The sequence below is a fragment of the Dermacentor variabilis genome, chromosome 1, assembly GCF_050947875.1.
Source record: "Dermacentor variabilis isolate Ectoservices chromosome 1, ASM5094787v1, whole genome shotgun sequence".
Lineage (NCBI taxonomy): Eukaryota > Metazoa > Arthropoda > Arachnida > Ixodida > Ixodidae > Dermacentor > Dermacentor variabilis.
In genome coordinates, this window is record NC_134568.1 from 127,626,207 (window position 1) to 127,651,388 (window position 25,182).

General features: G+C 43.2%; 1 protein-coding gene across 3 annotated transcripts in view; it reads left to right on the top strand.

Moving 5' to 3' along the window:
* Nucleotides 1–697: 697 nt before the first annotated feature.
* Kyat (Kynurenine aminotransferase) overlaps nucleotides 698–25,182 on the top strand; it is a 121,669-nt gene continuing 97,184 nt past the window's right edge. For 2 of the 3 annotated variants that reach the window (XM_075694632.1, XM_075694628.1), the window contains exons 1-4: nucleotides 698–855; nucleotides 1,278–1,428; nucleotides 12,300–12,358; nucleotides 21,776–21,920. In XM_075694632.1, coding sequence (XP_075550747.1) covers nucleotides 1,309–1,428; nucleotides 12,300–12,358; nucleotides 21,776–21,920 — 324 coding nt within the window. In that variant the 5' untranslated portion in view covers nucleotides 698–855; nucleotides 1,278–1,308. The remainder of the gene's footprint in view (nucleotides 856–1,277; nucleotides 1,429–12,299; nucleotides 12,359–21,775; nucleotides 21,921–25,182) is intronic. The other variant, XM_075694637.1, reaches the window with a different exon arrangement.

Here is a 25,182-nt window from a genome sequence, read left to right on the forward strand (position 1 = left end):
CACGCTTACTGCATTAATTTAGTTTGTTCTTTTTAATTTTCTTATCATAGTGACCCTATATCACGCAGTAGCAGAGCTGATGCCGCGTCTTAACTGCGTCAGGAAAGGTAAGCGTGTATGCAGCAGGCATGACGGCACTGGCTCTTTTGTCTTATTTTGTCACTTGTCTTATTAAAAGACTGCAGGTGATGATTAAATGAGCTGCAGCAAAGCTGTAAAAAAAGCAGGAATAATGCTGTTCTAAGACCATCTCTCGCTCGAGCGAGGTGACCTTAGAAAAAAAAGCGCGATGTAACACAATCTGACGGAACAGCTCGTCATGCCAGTGTTTTCTTACGTCCTCGTTCTTTTGCGCACCCTTCCCTGAGCCAGACTACTGAATGGTTATGTGCACGCACTGACGATCCTGACGGAGGCAATACCGCTCTCATGAGCAGCTCCCATTCCACAGTCCGGCTGCAATTTGACGCGGCCAGGAGGCAAAATATGCACGCAAGGTACCTAACGGTAACGCATCAAACAGCTCACAGCCCCAAGCTTTAATTACACGCATATAGCGTGGAACTATGAATTACTCGCGGTGTAAGTGGGCACGAAATACGGACCGCTTCGCAGCCCACCGCTTCCCGAAAGACAGACGCCATGCAAGGCGGATGTGACCTCATGGGCTATAGCGGACGTGACGTCATAGGTCAACGTAGACGTACCTTTCGTCTGCTGTGCCCCAGTCGCAGCAGTCACGGCCTGTCGCTATCGTCTACTTGAAACGGCTTGCGCTCAAGTGCTCGTATCTGTTGGTCGTGGTCCCGTGACCTTTCCGGCTTCGTCGCATCACGTTGTACCAGTTGCATTTGTGTAAGTATAGCAAAATTTCGCTTTTCATCATGCGCGGATCATAATCGCAGGGTAGAACGTAAGACTGCGTGCAACAAGCTGTTTGGATTTCCGCATAAATTTGTGTTTTCTTTTTCTGTGTCTTGCTTCCGTGCTGTGGTTTTCTCTCAACCTCTCAACTGACTAGTTCACATTGCACTGCGCCTGACAAAAAATCAAGCTGCATCTTTTTCCCTGAGCGTTGATGAACTATTTAAAGGCGCTCTCTTTCGAGAGATGGCATATTTCCGGCCGCCAGCTTCTCTGGGTCGCTACGCTCACATGTGGTGTACCAATGCAGCTGGGGCCAGACTTATCAGAGTGACGTCCCCTAAAAAGAAAGAAAACCATGTCTGTGCTGTGTTTCTGTTTCTCTTTCACCTTGTTGGCCTCTTTTTCCGTAGCCGGAGCGTGGTGTTCGCCTAGCAAGTTCAGATGCTTAGAGCTCTCAAGTTTCTTGTCACAACATCCTCGAGCAGATACACTCCCCTCCTGGGGACCAAACGGCTCTCGATAAACTCTCCCGTGTCGACTGCCTTCTATTCAGTCACCCAGGTACGGCTCTAATTTTTTTATGTATGCACGCTTTTACCACGTCTGTATCGCGGTCGTATAGGAAAGCGCTCGATCGGTCCAGTTGCATTCTCCCGCATATGTCGCGTGGTCTAATACCTTCGAAACCAAACAGAAACACACACACAAAAAATAAGAAAACGTGAAAACCCTTTTGCTTTGCATACGCAGCTAGTTACATGTGTAATAAATTTTGTGTGTGCAAGAGCAGAAGGCTTAATTACATTCCATGAGAATAACTGAAGCAAGACGTTCAGAGTTCAAGGAATGTGCGGCTTCCGTAATTGCATGAAAATACTAGCCCTGTACAGCACGCTTTGTGCTTCAACAATTTCACTACTAGCTCGGCCTGATTTACGTACGTAAAGAAAAGCTTCTGAATAGGAAAAAAAGAAAAATTTTACACACCTGATGTCATTGCCTATCATTAGGATAGTTCATGGGCTGAGCAACTCGCCTAATCTGACTTCAGATCGCTTACGCATGCACGTCAATTCTGCAGTGTTCAGAAATTAAAAAGAAGATACTGTAGTCAAGCATATGTGAACAGCTGCTTTTAAGGAGTTGGGTTTTACAACAGCAATAGAATGCAAAACTGTCCTCAGATGTAATTTTTTTAGAACTTTACATTGTGCACCACTATTTGGGAAATTGCTAGCAGGGAAGAATTCTGAGGCAGTGGCCTCTTTCTTTTTCTTAGCTGATTGTTTAATGTGACAACGTTAGTGCCATGATTACGGTAACAAGTCCTAATCATGTCTTAAGAGAGTTTTCGGTGTCATTTGATTATGATCGAGGAAGCGTTGTGGCACAAAGATTAAAGGGTCCCTGAAACACTTTTCGAACATAATAAGAAAAGGTGGCCGATTTGTACAAGAGGCTCATGCGAACATGTGAGCCAAATATTATTGCACTGCATGCAGCAGGGAATTCACAATATTGTGACAAAAAAACCCAAAAAAACCCCCGGAAAATTGCTTGCTTTGCTTCCCCAATGTTGTCATGCAGCATCATCGCAAGCAGCTGGACCCACCAACAGCTATAGGCTGATTCTGTGATTGCGAAAACATTCTCAGTAATGCATAATTGCTAATGTTGAGTTAAATAACTGAAACATATATAGGTTTTCTTAACTGAACTAACTGAACTGAAACATAGGCTTTTTTTTCGAGGAACCCGTATGGGTTTCCTTTGTAGCAATTGCTACGAACGGGTGGATGTCTGATTTTCCCTTTATTAATTACTTCTCTCCACCTTGCGGGCTTCCGCAGAACTACTACGTCAAACACTTGCCTTTGCTTCGTGTTGTCAACAAATTCGACTTTGCCCTGCCATCTGCTAGCTGCCTGGTTAGCTCAGATGGTAGAGCGGCTGCCCCAGTAAGGCGGTGGTCCCGGGTTCCGGACCGGGACAAATTTTTCTTCAACTGTGAGGCTTTTCTTTCGAGGAACCCGTATGGGTTTCCTTTGTAGCAATTGCTACGAACGGGTGGACGTCTGATTTTCCCTTTATTAGAAACATATATATGTTGCAATCTCAAAAAGACAAAAATCATTTAATCTTTCCACTGCCAGCCAATGCATGACAGTTGCACATAGCCGTCTCTTCTGTGCATGGCCTCCGAGATAGCAGCAGCATGCTGCATAGCTTAGTCTACTGTGGCTGGCACCAGGTGCCATGACAAGCCCTTTTGCCACCGAGACACATAACTTTTTGGGTGGGGCTTTGCCCCCTTTGCTTCTGTGTAGCTTCCAGCATGCTAGTGGAGATGAAACGGGAAAGAAAGTTGCATGTTGGTGTCATAACTTCACTTATACTTGAAGGAGCTCGTGGAAAAATTTTTGTGGTATGAGATTCATGATACGACATCCTGTTATAGTGAGGCCATTCTATGATTAGTTGGAAAAGTGTTCTGGGACCCCTTTGAATACTGCTTTCATGTAGCTTAAAGGGCAATGCCATTTATTATTATGTCAAGGAAATGGTTGTTTTAGTTTTCCCTGGGGCTTTTGTCACACATAAGATTGTCTATTTTTCATAAAAATGAACAATTTTAATCAGCAGAAACATTACATTGAAACTAACTCTGGATTGGAAAATCGGCTGATGAGGTGAGTCGGAACAGGCACATGTTGGGGACAGGAGTGCTAGCAGCAACAATTTGGGATAATATTACCTACAATGAAATATAATCATCCTTGTGTCACGTCTAGGTGGAAAAGATAACATAATACTGACGTCACATGGGGCACTTTAGATCGACATTGAGCTTGATCCAGGTTGTATTTCTCTATCGTGATTAGCTGCTCAGTGCAAGATGCAGATAGGAGCCAATCATGAACCAGAAATACGATCTGGGTCGACCTCAATCTGACTGAAACTTATCTGTGTTACTGGGTTATAAGATCATATTGCTGCAAAGAACAGCAGATAGGTTGACAAAATACAGTTTGCTGTAGACAACACAAGCCCTGTATACTTTGTTTAGACAAAGCATACAGAGAAAGTACACAGACCAAGTGTGAACGTAGCCTAAGGCTACGTTCACACTTGGTCTCGGAGCAGGCGGAAGCTGAAAAAACTTCACAAAATCCGCCTGCCTAGGCGGGAAAATGGGTGGAAAACCAGGCGGCGAAAAAATCGGTCTCGGACCGATTTTTTCGCCATGGCAAAGCGGAAAACAGTTCCGCTTCACCGGAAGCTGCACTAACATGTAAACATCCCGTCGTAAAATTCAACATTTTCAGTTGTTCATTGTCTATTTTTAGGAAAAGCAACTAGCTAAAGCTATCGAAACTATGTCTTGTTTATCTTCCATGGTAGACGAAAGCTAAAAACGACATGCGCAGTTGCGCGAACTGGTAGCTTTTAGTAACTGATGGGTCAATTAATGAACGTATGTCTTGAAATAGTGTGATGAACGGCGCCACCACATGGACAAACATATGCAAACTAGATGAATGTGGGTGAAAGTGGCAGCAGTTTCTGCTGCAGTGGCGAAACAAATGTGAACATCTTGTACATGCGCGGAAAAGATTTTCTGGCTGCTTTGGCTTTTCCGCCTGCTTGTCGTTTCCCAAGTATGAACGTAAAAAAAGAAAAGTGTCTTTGAGGCTCCCAAGATATCTAATAACGAACTTAAGACACCAGGCCTCTCAAGTAGCTTGCTGATGAGTGACTTTACGGAGAACTTGGCCTTAACTCCACCCAGTTCAATCTCCCTAAGTGTGCAACAGGCCCTAGACGGTGCCTCGACTCCGTTCTGGGAAGTGGATTTGAGACCACTTGATGAGCCCAGGTGCAAAGGGGCATGCTTGGCAGTCTGAATTCATCTGTGCTAGAATTATAGTTGCGAGCAGGCGTCTTCCATAGAGTCTAGAAATCACCAGCCTCTGTGTGCACTTGGGCAGTCTTTGCTTAAGGAAAGAGTCGTGTGCTGAGTGCTTCATGTGCAGATGCCTCCCTCCACTTTCGGAAGTGCTAGTTAGCTAAGACATTTCAATGAAGCCAATTCAAGCTGAAGGCTTATGCGGCACTGGTAGCACCCTACTACAATAAAAATCACCATCACTTCACACACAGTTGGCTGTTATCCTTACTTCATCAGTGCTGGAGTGCCGGAAGTACAAACTTTCAACTTGCATTATATGACAAACATGTGCATATATGAGTAATAACCACAAAATGTGGTGTGGGAAATCTGAACTCAAAATTTTTGGGAGCGAACAAAGTATAAAACTGTGTTTAGTATCCCTTCAATAAATATGTGGCTTGCCTAAAGCTTCTTTGAGTGATCTTTGTCTGCCTAACAAAAGGCAGATAACTGCTGAAAGAGCCATGTGATGGAATATAATGTTTTTATTTTTGACATTGCACCCCAAATTGTGCGCTCCAGTACCAAGACTGCATTTTTGCAGAATATAAGGTGTGTAATTTGAAGGGACACAAAATTCACAAAAACATGCTGAAAGAAATATCCAGCATAGCCACGCTGTCTTTTTGTTATGCTTCTGCTTCTTAAAATTGCCCTCTTTCTATTCTTGCCTTGTTTTGGCGGTGGCATGTAACTTATTGATCTGTTTCTTATTCTTGCAGTCCGTTTTGTGCTATTTGTGCTACCTTACAGCTGAGTGTGTGTGTTGCATGTCTTCATAATATAAAATTTTCTCTAGTAGTTTGCTCTTGTAGGTCTTTGTTGCTATGCATGGAAGGAAGAAAAGCACTGGCTGTTACACCTATCGCACAAAGGCTTCTAGATATCGTAGACAGTCTATTGTGCAGTAAATGTCCTTTTGCCAGATAAGAATGTGACAGCCACACCAAGAAAGCAATTGCCATTATCCGAGACATTTTTTTATTTCTTTTTTTTGACTGAACATAAACTGTTGTGTTACTTTTATAATATTTGAGAAAAAAAAAAAACAGACGCTAGGGATGCGTCACCTCTGGAAAAACCCGACAATGAAAGGTTCAAAGGAGTACTGACATGACATTTTCGAATTTGAAGTTTTTGTGTTACATTAAGGTGTTGGACCTTGAATCCCTAGAAATAATACCAGCCAGCCTCAGAGAACCCTAAATAATCTAGCGTTATATGTACTTACGGTGTATAAAGAAGGTGTACGTGTCATAATGCAGAAGATGGTCATGTGAAACCAGGACATCGTGAAGTCTTGACACTCATTCACTCCATGGTCTGTTATGCTTCTACATATGCTTCTACATATGCTTCTACATATGCTGTGCAATGAGTAGCAGCATAGCAGACTACCGTATGAGCAGGAGCAAATGTGAAACCATCGCAACGTCCTATGTCATGACATCACGACACATACAGTAGGGAACAAAGCGATATGCTATTATGGTTTTCAGTGAAAAATTTATTACCAATTTATTACCAACATTTCTCAGCTATTAGTTGCTGCAATCTTTTTCTATAATGTCAAACAGGGTGTGTGCTTCTGCAGCCAGAGGGACAGGGATGCATAACATTTTGTTTAGTAACGGTGCGTGCCATAAAGCTCCACTTTCCCCTTTGTTCATTTGATGGTGCTCACTATTGCCTGTCTTTACAAGTTTGTGTGTGAGTGGATGTCTGTATGCCTTTTCTTTTCTCTCTTTCTTTGATCTCTTATGACAGATTAAACATGCACTAGCATGCCAAGCCTTTTGCTTGGCTACATTCTCCAATTATCACTAAAATCTCTCTCTCCAGTGCACACATATTTTCATATACTGGTTGATGTATCCGGTTTTCTTGTAATACATAAGTTTTTGAAATACGCAAGTTGCGTGCACGTTGGGGGGTGAGCTATATGGTTTAAATAACATAATATGGCTATAAGTGTTCAAGAGGCTATTGCCCAAGGATAGCGGTTTTGCATGACACAGCATCAAACTTTCTGAGCAGCTTGACTCGGTGCACCCAAAATATGCGAATTATCATAGCTCTTTGTTCACTACTGTGCACCTCCTGGGAAACTAAACCAAAACTTGTATGAAGAAAACTTATTGTAGTAAATTATTTAGGGCACTTGGTGACTTGTCAGTATTGTCAGTATTATTTCTAGGTTCTTGAGGTGCAGTACCTTTAACACAAAAAATGAAAAGTAAAGAAATGTTATGTCAATACCCCTTTAAGTGGCTGCTATTTGGCAACATCAAGTGTTTGCAATCTGTGCCTTGCGAAATGCGAAAACACCTGTGTGCTTAGATTTAGGTGCATGTTAAAGAACCCCAGGTGGCCCAAATTTCCGGAGTCCCCCACTACGGCGTGCCTCATAATCAAATTGTGGTTTTGGCATGTAAAACCCCATAATTTAATTTTTCAGCTACTTTGCAGCCAAAACATTAGGAAAAAAAAACAAAATGTCAGCATTTTGTGTTCATGTCAGTGTGTGCACCAAAGGAGGGTAAATTCAACAAGGGTGACAGCAAAAGCTTCGGATAATACTGCTTGGAAATTTTATTGTGGGTCTTTGGTGGTTGCATATTCTGTACAGTGTCTGGATGGTAAGCAGTTGTGATCCTGTATTCTATAACCTGTGTCATGTAAATGCTGTAATCAACAAGAAACGTGCTGAAGCTATTGCACATGTGTTGTACCAGGGTTGCACTGTTGTGTTCAGCCTATGACATTTCTATCATGACAAGAGAAACAAGAAAAATAAATAAGAAAACCAAAATTTTGATGCTAATTCCTCTTTAAAAGTTCCTGAGAGCAGTTTCTGAGCCTATATGCAACTTAAAACACCACTTGTTTGATAAAGACCTTCTCATTTACACAAATTATGATTTGCAGCTTCCTTGGAGAGGCACTGCAACAACTTTTTAAGACTGGTGTTTTTTGCTGTAGTTCTGTTTATGTGAAAGTGCTAATTTTAAAACTGTAATGAAAATTGGTGCATGCAAATATGTTATTCAACTAATAAGTTCCAAGAAGATGCCAGGAAATGACAGGTTATCCTCAGCTTTTTGGCAGCTTCAACTATCACATTTTGCACTTTCAATCACATTCGCCATGCAGCAAAGCACAACGTCACAGACCTGTAGAGGTAGTTGGTGTGCCATGATGGGGGGGGGGGGGGGGCAAACGTGCTCAGTGAGCAAGCTCAAATTGGTCGGCAATACTTGATGTGTAAATGTGAGAACACACTGCCAAGAAGCGCGAGTGCTAAAACAAGTTGCATTAAGCTGACTCGGCAAATTTTGTGTGATTTTGGAAGTAGAAAATTGTCGGAAATGGGATTATGGCTTTTTAGTGTTGTCGAACCGGAGCCCGAGTAGAGGTATGCAAAGAGTATAGCAAATACACAGCTCTAAGAGCTGGCTCTGCACTCTAACTATACATGTGTTTTAAGGGCAGATGTGAATGAAAATTGCCTATGACAATGCAAGCCAGTTGCTGGCTGCTTGCCCAAAGGATACGACCGTGTGAGAGCCATTTTAGACTACACCTGATAATAGGGATGGAAATAGTAGTGAGTGTCCTAAGTGTCATCTCTAGTAAAACTTGCTTTTTATAGCTTGTTTTGTGTAGTGTGCACTCTAAATGATGGCTGAAAGACCTAATTATGTTCTTCTTGCACAGTGATTTGATAGTATACAAACGTCACGTGTGCATAATATTCTTAACCAATCACTATAGCCTCAGTGTGCGACATCCCACATTTTCAGAATTTTTTTTTTCTGCAATGTGGCGGTCTGTCAGTGCCGCATAAGTTTCCTAGGGGGCGTTGCAGGTTCTCTTTAATGTAATGGCTTGAAAGGTGTAACATAGTTGGGAAGCAGCCTAAAACACCACCGGCATGATTAAAATTTTTGTTGTTATAGAGGAGGTCTTATAGCTGCTTTAATGTATGGCTTGAAAACTGTCGCTGTTGAATCAGGTTTTTGCCAAGTAAGTTTCATAATGCAAAGATCAACTTTGTACGCATATGACATTAAAATGGTACATGACAAAGTAGGACAGCTAATCAGGAGACCTGCAGAGCATGCGTCATGTCACAGAAATATATGAGAACAGCGGAATGCAATTAACTGTGCCCTTATTGAAATAGGTTGTGTGCCTGCTTAAGATGTGAATACATGTCAGTTGTGAATACATAGATGGTTTGAGTACTGCACATATGTACTTCTGGATGTAGTGCAGTGGGCCTTAATCATAAATTTATGGGTTTCATATTTTGGCAGAAGGCTTTGCTGGCGTGCTATGACTTAGCAGGCTCTTTGCTTTCTAATTATGTGAATATTTTGCATAATAAGATAATATTCAGTATTTTAAGCTGCTTAGCTTTAATCTTTTCATTGATTATCATTTGGCAGAAGCTCATCATCATGACTCATTTTTTTTTTCTGGGGGCCCATTTCAGCAGGGGTGTTAAAAGTACAGCTCTCCAAATTTTTAAATAATCTTGTGAGAGCATTGACCAATGCGATGATCAGTGCCGTATCACAGAGCACATCCGCAAAAGTAGCGAGAGTAGACGCATGTGGCACAGAGCATCCTCCTGTCGAACCATCGTCTGCTAAGCTATTTCATTGTGCTTGATGTAGTCCCTTCCACTTCCACTGCAAGCACAAATGCACCCACGCATGCTTTCATGCACGTGCCACGTAGCTCCCATTTGCTGTGTTCAACTGTCGTTAAACTCATAAGCAGTAGGGGCTATGCTGTGCTGAATGGAATAGCCTAGTAGATGATGTTCCGGCAGGAGGACATTTGCACGCATGCGCCTACTCTTGCTACTTTTGCATATGCGCTCAATGACACTGCGCTGACTGTCGTGTCGGTCGATGCTCCCTCAAGGATACAAGGGTTGATGCAGAAATAAGGTTCCCAAAGAGCTCCAGCCACACGGGAAGGTTCGAGGCGAAATCCGGCAACATTGCTGCACGCGGCTGTTCCCCCACTCTCCATTCCCCTGGCCGCACTTCACTGCGCTGCTCATTCTTGGCTCAGCAGCCGTCTGATATGGAGATTTCCATTGTGGATCCTGCCAAATGCGAGATTTGTTCCGTAATTCGCTTTTTGCACGCCAAAGGGACTCCACTCGTGGATATTCATTGTCAGTTGACAGAGGTGTATGGCGACAAGTGTATGTCCATTCAACATGTCCGAAAGTGGTGCAGGGAGCTTGATGCCGGTTGGAAGGGAGCCCACGATGAAGAACAGAGTGGAAGACTGTTGGTTTTGGGAAGGCGGTTATCGAGATGGTCCAACACAAAGTGCTTCAAAACAGGAGGATCACCGTCCGTGAACTTGTTGCTCAGATTCCTGGGAGTTCTTACGGTACAGTGGAAAGAGCTTTGACTGAAAAATTGGGGTGTCACAAATGTTGTGCTCAATGGGTACCGCGGCTATTGACATCGTACAACGAGGAGAAACACCTTGACTGTGCTCGCCAGTTTCTTCACAAGTGTCAAGAAGATAAGGAAGGATTGTTGGACTCCATTGTTATGGGAGACGAAACGTGGGTGTTTCATTTCACTCCCGAAACGAAACAAAAATCCGAACAGTGGCGTCACCCAGAGTGACCAGCCGCAAAGAAGTTCAAACAGACTCCTTCTGCTGGCAAAGTCATGGCCAGTGCTTTTTGGGATTGTAAGGGAATACTGCTGATCGATTTCATGGAACGTAGGACAAGAATCAACTCTGTTATTGTGCAACACTAAGAAAACTCGGGCGAGCTATCCAGGACCGCCGGCGAGGACGACTGGCAACCGGAGTAACACTGCTTCGCGACAATGCCCGACCTCACATCTCCCGTCAAATCCAGAAACTTTTGACAAAGTTTGAGTGGACTGTGATGCCCCACCCACCGTACAGTCCAGACCTCACGCCTAGTGATTATCACTTGTTCCCCAAGTTAAAGGAACATTTGAGTGGCCAACGCATCCAGAGCAACGATGAAGTCAAAGAAGAGGTGAAACGCTTCCTCAACGGTTTGGCGGCGGAGTTCTACGACATTGGGATCCAGAAATTGGAGCACAGCCTACAAAAATACATAGAAAAAGATGACGATTGTGTAGAAAAATAGAGCAAAGTTTCATCTTTCCAATGATGTAAACTTCTGTCAGAATAAACAACATTGTCTATTTCGAAAATTGATGGGAACCTTATTTCTGGATCAGCCCCCATATTAAAATCTTAGAAAGGTGTACTTGTTGGATAGGGCAGGGGCAAAGGCCACCTGCTACTGAGCTGCCCGACTAAAGTCATCCCATATTGGGAGGGTGGAAAGTGGCTGCCTGCCTGCCTTGCCCAGTTGTAATGCCACTCTTTTCTTTTTTTTTTGTCATTTTAGTTGCATTGTTCTTGTTCTAAAATATATGTCACCCTACTAGCCAGGCTGACTGTTCTGAATTCTTACGAAGTTTTGGATGCTTACCTGCACAATACTAACCTTCTTTTTTGCTCCTATGTAGAGAGTGCTTCAGCATTTGTTTGTGAATGATCAAAGCCTCCATTAGCTGATAGGGGTTGAACAATGGGAGTTGCAATGTTGGTTGTTGCTTTTGAATAATTTCACCTCATCGATTCACATCATTTAAAGTAGAAGACAGTCATCATAATAATTTTAAGTATTTAACAAAAGACAATAATTTTAAGTATTTAACAAAAGATAGGGAGGTAAGCGTGAAAAAGAAAGTGGGAGAACAACATTCTTTTGAGTGTGTGTTATTGGGGTAAAAAAAAGGGGGGGGGAGTAGTGAAAAAAGGTCTCCAAGTTATAGTAGAAGTTTATTTTACACCAGTGCTTAGAAAGTATACAGTAACTGGACACCTAATAAGCTGTTAAAGTACAATGTTTGATTTATTTTACATATACAAATTTTCTTGCAGCAGTTTATGCTGATTGACTCTTGATGTTGCCTCGTAAACCTGATTGTGCAGTAAATGACCACTGTATTTGTTTATTAAAAGTAAGAAGAAAAGCTGAATTGTTTTATCATGTTCCTGAAATGCATAGTGCATGCATCTAACTCTCAGGCGTGCGACTCTGCAGTACTTAATTGTCTAACCAGAGTTCAGCTTAACAGCTTTCTTTTTGCATGTGGGATAAGGTTCACAAGAATTCTCTTTACTCAAGTCTAGTTTGTACACTGCTAGCACCTTGGTTATTGCCGCAATGTCCTCTATTGGTCGTATTATTGACTGGTGCACGTGTCTCTGCCGGTTGGACGCACAGTGTCATTGTACAAAAGTTCTGCAAGTGTGGCCCCCATTATTTTGTTTTATCTCTTGACACATGCTTTGTTTTCCGGTTTTACATGTTTTTTGTTTGATATCCATGGGAGACCAGCCAGGTAGGGTGTTACTAAATTGTTCTCTTTTGTCTCTGATAATTCAGAACAAAATGGCCAAGATGGAGGTGGCAAAACGGGTCCAGGGAATGCAAGACAGTGTGTGGTGAGTTCCAGAGCAGCCATTTTTTAATGTGTGATAATGACAAGCCCTGTGGCTAATGGCACAGTCCAGAAAGAACAAGTCTGGGAGTGTGTGGAAGTGAGAGACAAACTTTATTCTGTGTAATGATGAAAGGATTGAAGCTTTTATGTAACAGTGAGGTAACTGAATTTTGCATTTGTCAAGTGCAAAAATTTTACCTGGTGCTCTCATTCTTGTGTGCATCCATGGCTGAAACTCTTGCATCCATTTTGCAGCCATTATGAGCAGAAAGATGAGAACAGTGAATGAATTAATGGGTTAATCAGTGAAGATATGTATGTGTAACATAGCTGAGCATTTCATGAGTTTCTTTTTAAAGGGCAGCTGCAAAAAAATTTCACTTTGGCTAAATTGGTTGTAAATAACTATAGTAATTACTGTCAAAGCGATAATGACAAAGATGCAGGGCTTGTAATCGTCTCATTTTCTTATTAACAGTTTTCAAACAGCACTTAAGCAGATGATGCTTGCACCTGGTGGTTACTGGATATAACGTAAATCACAGTCCATGACCTCTGAGATTTTCTGCACGCCGTGGGCGTTGCCTACTTCTCGGAAGTCATGCAGAGGAACTTTGCTCGTTCTCAGCATTGCAAGTACGGCTTCATTATTGCAAGCAGTAACGGCGGCATTTTTTAATAGTTTCGGTATTGGTAACATGTATTTTTGTGAGCTTTCTGTAATGCATCCACTCATAGTTTAAGCATAAAATTTTGCATGGACGCTTCTTTACATCTACTTTGTCTAAATTTAGGCTTTGATGCACCCAGAAATTTCGTTGTAGTTAACCTTTACAGTATACATCTTACTCTTGACTTCAAAATAACAATGTTAAATTAACAATACAATATAAGAAAATAAATGCAATGCATCTACACAGTCTGGTAAAAACAAAGTTAAATCGGACCCTTAACCTATTTCGTGCCATTGTTCCCATTTGGGAACAAATCACAGCCTAATTTTAGGACGCGACACAAGCGTAAATATTTTCCAAATTCACTGAAGGGGAAATTTAACATGATTAAAAATGTTTACAATATTATACAGAAGTAACAAATCACCCGATAGTAGTAACAAATTTCGTTCATGCGGTTACAACTTGATGGCAGTTTCCTGCCAAGCTGTCTCGTCTGCAAGGACTGAAAATAAGGTAGGTTGCCCGTAATTATTTTGCCAACATTTACTGCAACTGTTTTCTCTAATGTGTCAGAGACTACAATATTATGTGCAATTTTAATTATGCAGAGTTATCGTGTAAATATCGGCGCGCTAGCAAGAATGTTCCCGAATGGTAACAATAGTGCAAAACGGTAGCAGGCGTGCTGCTGATGCTGTAGCTAGTGTCCACATGGATGAATGACCAGTTTCACCCAACAGATGCCTCGCCACAAGTTTTGATCCTTGAGGAAGCTGTGGAAATGGTCCTCAGTGATGATTCTTTGGAAAAAGCCGATGTTGTAGTTTTGCCTTCGTGGAACGCGGACAATGTACACGCTGACGAAGAAGAGGGGGACGGCAAAATTGTGCAGGTGGATGCACTGCCAAGTGAAGTTTTAGGTGACGTAGAGGTGCACATTTCACATACCGAGGAAAATGAACATGATGAAAATGCAATAGCTCCTTCCAAGGCAAAAAAGCAAGCTGCAGCGATGCCTAAGTAGAAGCGCAATAAGTACAGGAGCTCAATGGATAGCACAGCGAAGTGCCCTTGCGGGTCCCTCATGCCGAATTAGTGGACAAAAACCCATTTCAGATCTTCACTCGCTTGTTCAAAACGGAAATTATTGATCTGATAATTGAAAAATCGAACCACTATGGTGCAGCAGCAGAATGAGAACAGGTTTGAACTGAATGGAGAAGATCTTTGTCAATTTGTAGGAACTTTAGTTTTCAGTGGCTACTACAAGCTTCCTCGTACAGACCTTTACTGGTCAAAAGCGGATCATCTCAGTGTACAACTTGTATTGCATACAATGAGTTGCACCAAATTTCGTGAAACCAAGAAGTACATTCATGCCGCTGATAGTACAATGCTAGAAACAGGAGAGAAAGTGTCAGAAGATACGGCGGCTTTTGCGGCTAATCAGTGCTTCACTCCAACAGTCTGGAATATTCTCAACTAACCTCAGTGTTGATGAGCAAATGGTACCATATTTTGGTCGGCATAGCTGCAAAATATTTATAAAAGGAAAATCAATAGCTCTGGCTATAAGCTATAGATTTTCTCAACGTCACCAGGATACGTCATCAGCTGATAAGGAGAATGTAATAGAGCCACCAGGAATGTACATTGTAATGAATGCAATGAAATGTGTAGAAGTGTCAACAAACCACATCATATTCATGGACAATTGCTTTACATCTCACTCTCTACTACAAGAGCTGAATGTGCCAGGGTTTCGAGCAACCGATGCCGTTAGAGAGAATCGAGTGGAAAGGTGCCTGGAAGAAGATTCAAAAGAACTTTGCAAATGAAACGGAGGATCCTTTGATTACATGTGTGATCATGAAATCCTTGCTGTGATGTGGAACAACAATAAGTGTGTTTGCATTGCAACAAATTACGACACAATCCAACTGGCAGCAACTGCCAGCCGCTACAGCCAGAAGGAGCGAAAAATGGTGAACATCGCATAGCTGAAAGTAATTCAAGAATACAAGCATATGGGAGGCGTTGACCTTGTTGGCCTATTTATTAGCAACTGTTGCCCATGCAATCCCGGCAAGAAGTGGTACTGGCCTTTACTGAGCAAGTTGCTGCTAACACTGCATGTCACTGCTTGGTCACTCTACATAGAACTTGGAAGTGAGCCAAATCTTGGCCAATTACAATTTATCCCTTCCCCTACCATCTTTTTTGGCCAAGAATTATGCAAAAATACAGATTTTTAAAGTAAATATACGCATTTTGAAACAACCCAAAAATATCCTTAAAGCACTTAATTTGTAAGATACATGGAAAATAATTTTTGAAAGTATGGAGAGAAAATTGACTTTACTGCATGCACAGTGAAGAGTCTCCGACTTTCTGTAGTGCTTGTTGCAGAAGATGTCTCTTTGGAAATTAAAAAAACAATACTGTGACAAGCAGGGCTCATGCTTGTAGCAAGGGATGTCAGATACCTAAATTGTAGACTTGCTGTGGTGCATTTCAAAGCATCGAATAGTGCAGAGTGCTACTCAACATTCCTCGCACCAGGTACGTGTAGCGGTTGGTTTCACGGAGAATTAAATCAGTTAGTTCATTCAGTAGAAACAATTCAAAATGTGGTGCACAGTTCCCGTCCTCTGTCACAGGTGCAGTCTTGTTCAAAAAACTTAGACCCGCTGTGAACGGTGGGGGAGCAGCTGCACTCCGCTATCGCGGCGCTGCCACCGCAGCTTGCTTGCGCCGAGCATAAAGAGGGCAAAGGAAGCATGTCTCTTACTCTCAAGCATCGTTTGATAACAGCGCTCGTGAAAAACTAGTGCGGCGAGTGCGGCGCGAACGCAACGGTGGCGAGGCAGAAGCCGACTGACCGGCTAGCATGCCGTTTGCAGCGTATGCTGGATGAGCGGGCAGGGGTCTCTGGCGACCGCTGTCAAACACGATATGCTCAAATTTCGCGATTCCGAGCATTGCAATCATCAGTTAATGTTTTTCGGGGCCAAATTAAAGGAACAACGCTGTGAATAGTCCTGCACGTGCTCGATAGCCGCGATAGTGGAGCGCAGCCGCTCCTCAGCCGTTCACAGCGGGTTCAAGTTTTTTGACCAAGACTGTACCTTTATGCCAGGCGTGGCTGTGAAGAGAAACCTTGCCCACTACCTACACATTGAGACGCTGTCGTTGTCCGAATCAGATGACTCGGAGAAGATATGCTGCTCAGTATTGGCGCTGCCACGCTTGGAGGAAAATTGAATTTCTTCACTGCCAGAGTCCGACAAATCTTCAGCAAACTAATTTTTTTTCCGGAGCGGAGCTGTTGCTGGCGTACGCATGCACAGAGGAGGATGCCATTTTTAAATTGCGTTTGCCAGCATCGAAACGTTACTTGGCCAAAATCCAAGCTTTGAATGCATTTTTTATTTTTTACTGTGCCATCTGTTGAAGCCAGAAAGAGCTAAACAAAATTCATCAAGGTAGCTTGACTGGCAGTGCACAAACGCTTGTTTCAGCGTGGATGAGCCCAGCTCATCTTCGGTGGGAGCGGTACAAACCGTGTGGACGAGCTCAGCTTCTCTACGGTAGGGAAAGGGTTAAAGACAAATGTTAGAAGGCGGATGATTTTTCGAGAGTGACCAGGCCCGATTGCAACCCTCTCGTTCCATTGCAAGGGGGGCAGGGGTCATCATGTGGTGCCATTAGGCAACCAAAGCCGCTGCCGGCAGTGCGCACACACGCACGGGAGCACACACACAAAAAAAAGAAGAAAAAGAAACCAGAATGACATGCCAAGTGTGCACAGTGCCTCTGCATATTCATTGTCCAAGTGTTTACCACAAGTGATGGCAACAGGTTTCTGCAACTTTCAGAAGAAAAGAATGTGCAGCCTACACACTTTGTGCTATTGTTCCCTTTTGGGAATGTGCTGTATTTCACGAAAGGGTTGAACAAATCGAATAACACTTGTTTTCCAAGTACAACTCGCCTTAAGCATAAAAATTCACCAACTTATTTTGTGTTTTTGTGGACGCTTCTAGTAACGGCATTTAATGGATTAAGTTCGCAGCTGCAGACACCATCACACTAACCGTTTACTGCATGAATCTTTATTTTCTTGTGAAAACATTAGGCTGGCCTTTGTTTAGGCCAGATATGGCCAAACAAACCTGAATTTAAAAAGGAAATGCATAGTTGTTACTTTATGAGCAAAATTTGTCACATATATTATAAGCCATGCAGTTATGGGTATACAGTGCAGTCTACTTATAACGATACCACATACAATGATATATCGATTATAACGATGGGTCGACATGAGAGTGTCATTTTATGCATTAGGTCTATGGGGAAAAAAAAATTTATAACGATAGGTTATTCACCGTATATCGGATATAACGATCAAAATTTTGCCGTCTGGACAGCGTTTTCCATGCCAAATAATCGTAACATTTGCGTTGCTTAGTTCCCTGAAACGAACGATGTCGAGACGAGGTGATGTTTACCTCCGTAAGTTTGTATCTGCTGCCATTACCGCGCAGCGTGTCCCGCCCTGCCCGCGCACCAGAGAGTACCTGAGTAGGCGCAGCACGCCACAAGATGGCGCTAGCTGCTTCATGCGCGTCGGCCACAGTCGCTCCGAAAGAGAGAGAAAGAAAAGAAAAAGCGACAAGCAAAGGGGCACGGCGGCGCCCGTCCCACACTCAGTCTCTCTCTCTAGCGATAGCAGGCTGACGCCACCGAAGCAGCATGCAACAGCATGCATACAGCAGCATGCGAAGATGGCGCCGACAAAGCGCAAAGCTGTGTCACTTGACATGAAGATGGATATTTTGCAGGACTCTCGACGTGGCTTCAAGGTGAGCACTCTCGTGAAGAAGTATGAGCTCGCCCAGTCGACGATATCAACCATCTTGAAAACCGGGAGCACCGCGATTGTGAAGGCAGGAGCTATCAGCGGCCATGCCAATCAGCGGAAAAGGGTTAGAGACCCTTTGTACGCTGATGTTGAAGAGGTGCTTTACCAGTGGTTCATCACAACCCACATGCATAATGTGCCTATTAGTGGGCCAATACTTGCCATCAAAGCGAAAAACTTCGCTTTTCTTCTGGGACGCCCAAATTTTGAGCCTGGGGGAGGCTGGATTCAGTGCTTTAAAGAGCGGCACGGAATCATTTACAAAAATGTGGTAGGGGAAGCGGCGGCTTTGGACACACAGGCAAAGCAGCACTGGCTGCAGACAAAGCTGCCCGGCGTGCTGGAGCGCTACGCGGAGAAGGACATATATAATTGCGACGAAACTGCTCTGTTTTTTCAAATGTTGCCGTCGAAGACTCGCGCTCTTAAAGGAGATCGATGCCCCGGCGGGAAGCACTCGAAACTTAGGGTGACTGTGTTGCTGTGCGTTAGCATGGACGGGAGCCATCGTCTCAAGCCTTTCATGATCGGGCGATCAAAGAAGCCAATGTGCTTTAAGAATCAGCACATCCCGGTCCGCTATCGCAGCAATAAGAAGGCGTGGATGACCCGCGACCTGTTCGAAGAATGGCTGCTCGAGTTCGACAGTATAATTGAAGGCCAAGGAAGAAAAGTAGTGTTGCTACTCGACAACTGTAGCGCACACAGCATTAACCCGAAGCTAACATCTGTCGAATTGATGTTTCTGCCTCCGAATAATACGGCAGGCCTGCAGCCGTTGGACACCGGTGTGATCGCCAACTTTAAGGTCCTGTATTGGCGGCACATGCTGGAGTGGCTAATTTTAGCCATTGACCACGCAGCTCCTGGCACGTCGCGTCGTGCAGACGGGCCCCCTGATCTGAAGCCTTTTGAAAGCCGTGCGCCGTGCATGGTATGAAGTAAAGCAGTCAACCATATACAATTGCTTCAAAAAGGCGGGCTTTGTGCATCAGGACGAACTTCCCCAACACACTGAGACCAACACGGTGGAAGCCGCTGACATAACCGAGCTCTGGGAGCTCGTTCCTACTGGCGACACAGGTGGTGCGTCGATGGAGTTTTTGACTGCAGACAGTGCTGCCTTGTTCTGCGATGAGGTCACCGACGAGGCGATCGCCAAAGATGTGCTGTCTCAACAGACGGCAAAGTTGTGCGACAGTGGTGATGGCAGCAGCGACAGTGACAACGAGATTGACAGTGGCTCCTGGACCCTGACCTCGATGTCCGCGCAAAGTGCACTGTCGTCGATTGACTCCTTAATTGATTTTATGCATGCTAAAGGATTGCCGCCAGTGTTCGCGCAGCTGCTGGAATCCATGCACACCGCGATTATGAAGCTGAAGCCGCCGCAAAAGCAACTGCAGATTTCCGACTATTTCGGCGCGCCTAACCCTTGACACGGTCATTGGCGCTAGAAGTAAAGCTTGTTTTTCACAGCCTACTTTCTACATCATCTATTCTTTAGAGCAAGTAGCGAATTCGAGTTCAGAGCTGCAAAGGTATGTTCCGCGTTTTTTATCTAAAAATTTTTTTTTAATAACTGCAGTCCAGATATAGCGATCATCGGTTATAACGATCATATTTTTCGTCTTTCTCGATATCGTTATAAGTGGACTGCACTGTACGCTGTGACTGTACAGAAAGGCATCTATATTGCAAAAAACCTGCAAAAAATATCTGATCCATTGAAATAACTCAAAACTTTGCTGTAAAAAATGAAGTGCAATTCTAGCACTTTATTTTCTGTTTCAAGTTTTCACGTTTCTGTAAAATTTGATGATGTCATCCTTTATAGAATAATTGGTAGTGCGAGTATTTAGGCCGGAAACTGCGGAGACTTTCTTTATATAAAAACCTTTTTTGGTATCAGACCAGGGGACAAACACCTTAAAAATGAGCATATGCTTATCATGAAACAGACACATTTGTTGAGACCAAATTTGAAATGTGGTATGTTCTTTGATCTCTGTGTCACCTCCGGATTTGGCACTGATGTATACTGGCAATTGATAAGTGACGAATCCTGAGACAGCACAGAGATAAAAGAATGCACGAAATTGTAGAAGCACATGCAATAAGAGTGGGCCCCCCTTGCGTAAGCACGGCCTTGCAAGTTTAATTTACAAAGAGCTCAATTATCTTAACAGTTTGATCGTCTGATTGAGTGACATGGCTGTGTGCTCGTGTTGCTCTATGCATTGACCATTTGGCGTCACAAAGCACAGATTTTTACTATTTGTGCATCTTTTAGTACATGTGTTCCTTCAAATAAAAACTGGTTCTTAATCTGCACCCTTGTGTTGTCTTTCCTTGTCCTGTCATTTAGCGCTCCACCAAATCAGTGCTAGAAGCTTGCTATGTGCACGCTGGAGGAAAGGGTGGTATTGTAATGTACAAACACCTTGTGCACATGATTTTGGTTACTCAGTGCTACAATGCTCGTGTCTGTGACCTTTATGAAGTGGAGTGCTTTGTTGTTGCTGGGGCTTGGTTAAGGTGCTCCTGAATAGGCCCAAATAGAGTTTTAAAAATCTTATGTGGGTGATTTTCTGAGGCTCTATTCCTGGCGTGCATGCCGGCTGCACGGCTGGTTATCTGCCGTGATGGCTGTCTGATCGTCTGCCAAGAAATCACTTTTCTTTCTCTCCCTCTCTTTTCTTTCTTTAAGTTGTGCTGCGAAAGGAAAGCATCACAAAAAGGGTTTCTGCATGTACATCAAGATAAGCAAAACATGATGCAGAGCTGTAAACTTGTTCGAAGGAAATGTTCTTCTGGTCCTTGGTAGCTATATTGGGATGTTAATAATTACAACAAAGGGAATGGTAGTGTGCAGAAGACCATGCAGTGTATTTGCAATTTTGTGAATATGCGATGGCAATCTCAGATTGTTGCCATGTCAACTTGTTGATTGGCTGAAGAAATATCGCGTAATGTCACAGGAAGGGTCGTTTTGTCAATGTCTATTTAGCATTGCGTAACATGCTGAGCTGCCATTGCAGATATCTTCCGCCTTAATTTGTGGAGTGACCACCATCACTATCGAGCGAGAGCAGCGCCTGTTCATATGATCAGCTAAGGTCTGGTGGAGCGTTAAGATGAGGACACCTGAGTTTGCCAGTCTGAACATGCGCATCCACAAGGCTGCTGCATGGCGCAACTCCAGACATTCAACTGTAATTCCTGCCAAATTCCAGTGCTGAAAGCTGTGCGCTAGCTACAATTTACCCTGTCAATAAAGCAACTGGTTACTGGTAATTGGTTATTGCAAACAAGTTACCTGATTACATTGAGTGTTACCGAGTAAAAAAAGCAACCAGGTCAATTATGAAACTACCCAAAAATGTGATTAATTGAGGGCGCAGGATCAAATTCTGGCTGTGGTGGCCATATTTTGATTAGGGCAAAATGTGTACCCATATCATCACTCTGTCCACTGCGAGCAGTATGAATTCCATGATCATTGTGTGGCCATTGCAGTGGTAATTTTCACTGACTAAGGAATATCTAAACATGAAACAAATGCAGTGAACTTTTCACAATGACAGGTCAAGGTCTGACACAAAATGTGTGTGTCACTGAACGCAGTTTGTACTTTGTCAGCAGGGACAGTGGGTAATGCCTGTAGTACATACATTCCTTAAACATTAGCTTATATTTGTTATATGCCTTTATACGCATTTGGCATAAAATGTTCGTTTGCATTTCTGATTATGCCTTACATGAAAATGACGTTAGACGCCCATTCTTCCGCATTTCTTGCATTTTCACATTCCAGGGTGGAGTTCATTCAGCTTGCTCAGGAAACGAAGCCCATTAATCTCGGTCAAGGGTTCCCCGACTTCCCTCCACCAGACTTTGTTGTTAAAGCCCTCCAGGAAGCTGCTGCAGGCAACTTGCTTCATCAGTACACACGAGGATATGTGAGTAGCTGTCAATACTACAGCTGCTTCCAGCATCTTTCCTTTCTTTCCATACTTTGTGTGACCATATTGTTACCCTTGCATTCTGAGATGTGGTTAATTGCGTGTGTTCAACCAAATTAGCGGTATCACATATTTCTCTATACTTAGAGCAACAAGTTGTCTTTTCTAAATTGACCCTGAAAACTCCCAGCAAGAATGTAGTGTTTTTGTTGTCTGATACCCAGAGCTGGAACATTGGAAATAATAGTGCGTATAGGCACCGATAGGTTAATCATAATTATTTCTGGGAAGCGTACGCATTGGCTCATTAGACTAGGCTAGTATAGAAAAGCCTGTATTCTGGTAGGAGGATGCAGGGAGGGGGATCGCTTATACATTTTTTGTCTTATATTTGGCACATGTGAATAGATTTGCAGTGGAGTAAAAAGAGTAAGACTGGTTTATTTCTAAGCATTGTTTTTGATGCTCATTACCTATCGGGCACAATGACATACTGTGGCGCCATCTACCACCACTGCCCGAGTGATCGGTAAAGTAGGATCAAGTGTGACAGGTCTGCTTCAGCAGCATAGAGCTCTGTTTTTCGTCATATGGACACAAAATATGGAATCTGAGCGGTTAGTGATTATTTTTGCATGAGAGGGTTTTTTTCTTTTTATTCAACTGTTTTGCATGCTATATGAAAAAATGCTGCATTTTTCAGTGCCATTTTATAAAACTTTGCTGTGTGTGCTGCCTGCATGGCAGCTACTCGGCAGAAATGGACAAATGGGCTATCTTCTTTGGAACCTGAGCAGTCGTCAGAACCTGATAGTTTGGTTTTAAAAAGTAAATACTTATACAGTTAAACCTCGATATAACGAACTTCAATATAACGAAGTATTTAACTTTTCATAACCTCTTGTCCATAGACCGCCATGTATTTAAACCTCAATATAACGAAGTGTGTTTGTATGCGATTTCAATATAATGAAATTTCACTTCCGCAGCAAAGGAATGCCGAGATAATAAATGGAAACTTCCGCGTACGCAGATGGTCAAATAATTGAATTACAAGTGGCTGCTTGCAAACGCACTGCTGAAGAGCGACCGCCGAAGTTAAGCCACCTCATGTTCCGTATAAAGTCCAAGTGCGGTAAGATCCTATCGCACCCCACGCACTGAAAGTGTGCGAGGTTGAGAAAGGTAGATAGTGGCTTCACGCACGGGTGCTGCCTCCCCGTGGGCAAAAAGGGAAAGAGGGGGGGGAGCTCGCTCGCAGTAACGTGATCAAGCGCGCGCTAGATGCGGGATTTGAAGGGGGGGAGGGGGTAAGTTGGTGCTCATCTCGGCCGTGTCTGTGCATGGCTGTAAGCGCGGCTGAGCGCATACGCAGCGGTGCACCCTGCTTTAAAGGTAATCTCCCGCGTGTGCAAAGAGTGGCCGTGCCGAGATGGCTTGGTATCATGTAAGCTGTCTTCCAGTGCGTTTAGTATTGAAGGTTGCCTACGTAATCTCAAGTTTTGGTGACCCGTTGGAGCGAGAGGCAGAAGAAGGATTCGCTCCCTGCTGCTGACGCTTTTCATGATAGCGTCGTCACAGTGTGGGCGACGCTGTCAGCTGCGGGAGCGGAGTGCACATGAAAGCGTGGCTGGCTTCGCTTAATTCATACCACCGATATGAAGATATCGTCGATCTGGCATGAAACCGTATCATTCGTTGCCGACCCCCAAATGCATTAAAGAATTATCGTGTTTTACATGCCAAAACCACGATCCGATTATGAGGCATACCCTAGTGGGGAACTCCTGAAATTTTGACCAGCTGGAGTTCTTTAACGTGCACCTAAATCTAAGTACACGGGCGTTTTCCCATTTCGCCCCCCATCGAAATGTGGCCACAGTGGAAGGGACCCAAATGCCTTAAAATTAATTGTTTTCTCAATCAAATTTGCTTTTTTCGATGGCCAAATAATTCTGAAAATTCTACAGCTCCTTTCCATGTAAGAAAAATCTATCGGTGACTGTGCTTATTTCCATAAAAAGTCAAATTTCAGTACAACGAAATTTTGATGTAACAGAAAAGTTCAGATTTTACCTACTTCGTTATATTGAGGTTTAACTGTGTATATTACTGTCAAATCACCATATAACAAAATGGGATATAACTAAATAATGGATATAATGAAGTAGGTGAGGTTCACCTTGAAATCCCCAGAGATTCATAGTGCAGTACTTTCAGTAATGGCCCAAGGATTTTTCTTTTCCTATTGGTAAACATCTGTAGCCCACATGTCACGAACGCAGATCTTTCACAAAAAGTCGATGTACGTCTAAAATAAGCACCTTGACTTTGGACTTGTAACATAACATTCAGGATGGTGAATAAAAATTCTGGCCAATTATAATTTGCTCAGCACAGTGCCTTTTCCCATCAATAGAGAGTTTTAGATTAGGGCTGCAAGTGGCTTGTGTACCCAAAAAATAGAGGCTACGTCATTGAGCATGTGCAGAACCCAACACGTGCTTAGATTTTTCGGGCAGCCGCTTGGAAGAAACATTGCTGCCCCAAAGGCGTCTCGTTGCTTCCGACATGAGTGAGAATTCCCATGAAGCGAAATGAGATGAGTGTAGCCAAGACATGCTTTCAGAAAACAGTAGGTGTTGAACATACCTGCGTTGTCCCATTCTTCAATCTTGCAGCAGTATTTCACAATGCATGTTGACGTCATCCTGCTTCAGAAACCGAAGGCGAAGCAACGATTACGATGAATCTGATCACAATGAACTTCTGCAGCGAACATGCTGTACTAGATGGCAAAATTTCTAGCCTTGTGGATTGCTTTGGCTCTGCTTTCATTGCAATCTATGCTTGTATACATTGCTTTCTTTGCTTGTATTGCTTCATTGCTTGTATGCATTGCTGTCGTCTTAAATTTAGGTTGCCGAGTCGACTAAAGCACAAATATTGCTTCATTTTATTCAGGAAGTGCTATAAGCACTGGAGACTGGTTTCAACAATATCTCCATTCAAAGTTTTATTTTTCCAGACTCTCCAATCTGCCAAAAATTGTGAAAGCTGACACATAGTTAAAGTTCAGTCATTTCAGACAGTGCAAGGGCATCGCTAGTGAAAAAAATTCCAACTGAAATGTTTAATAATGTGAGAAAAACTGTCAATCAACTGCAGTATGCTGCTTCTGGGAATACAGATTCAGCGGGCCAATCCTCAGTAGCGATGGCCATCTCACAGGCAAATAAGCCAGCTCCCTACTGCATGC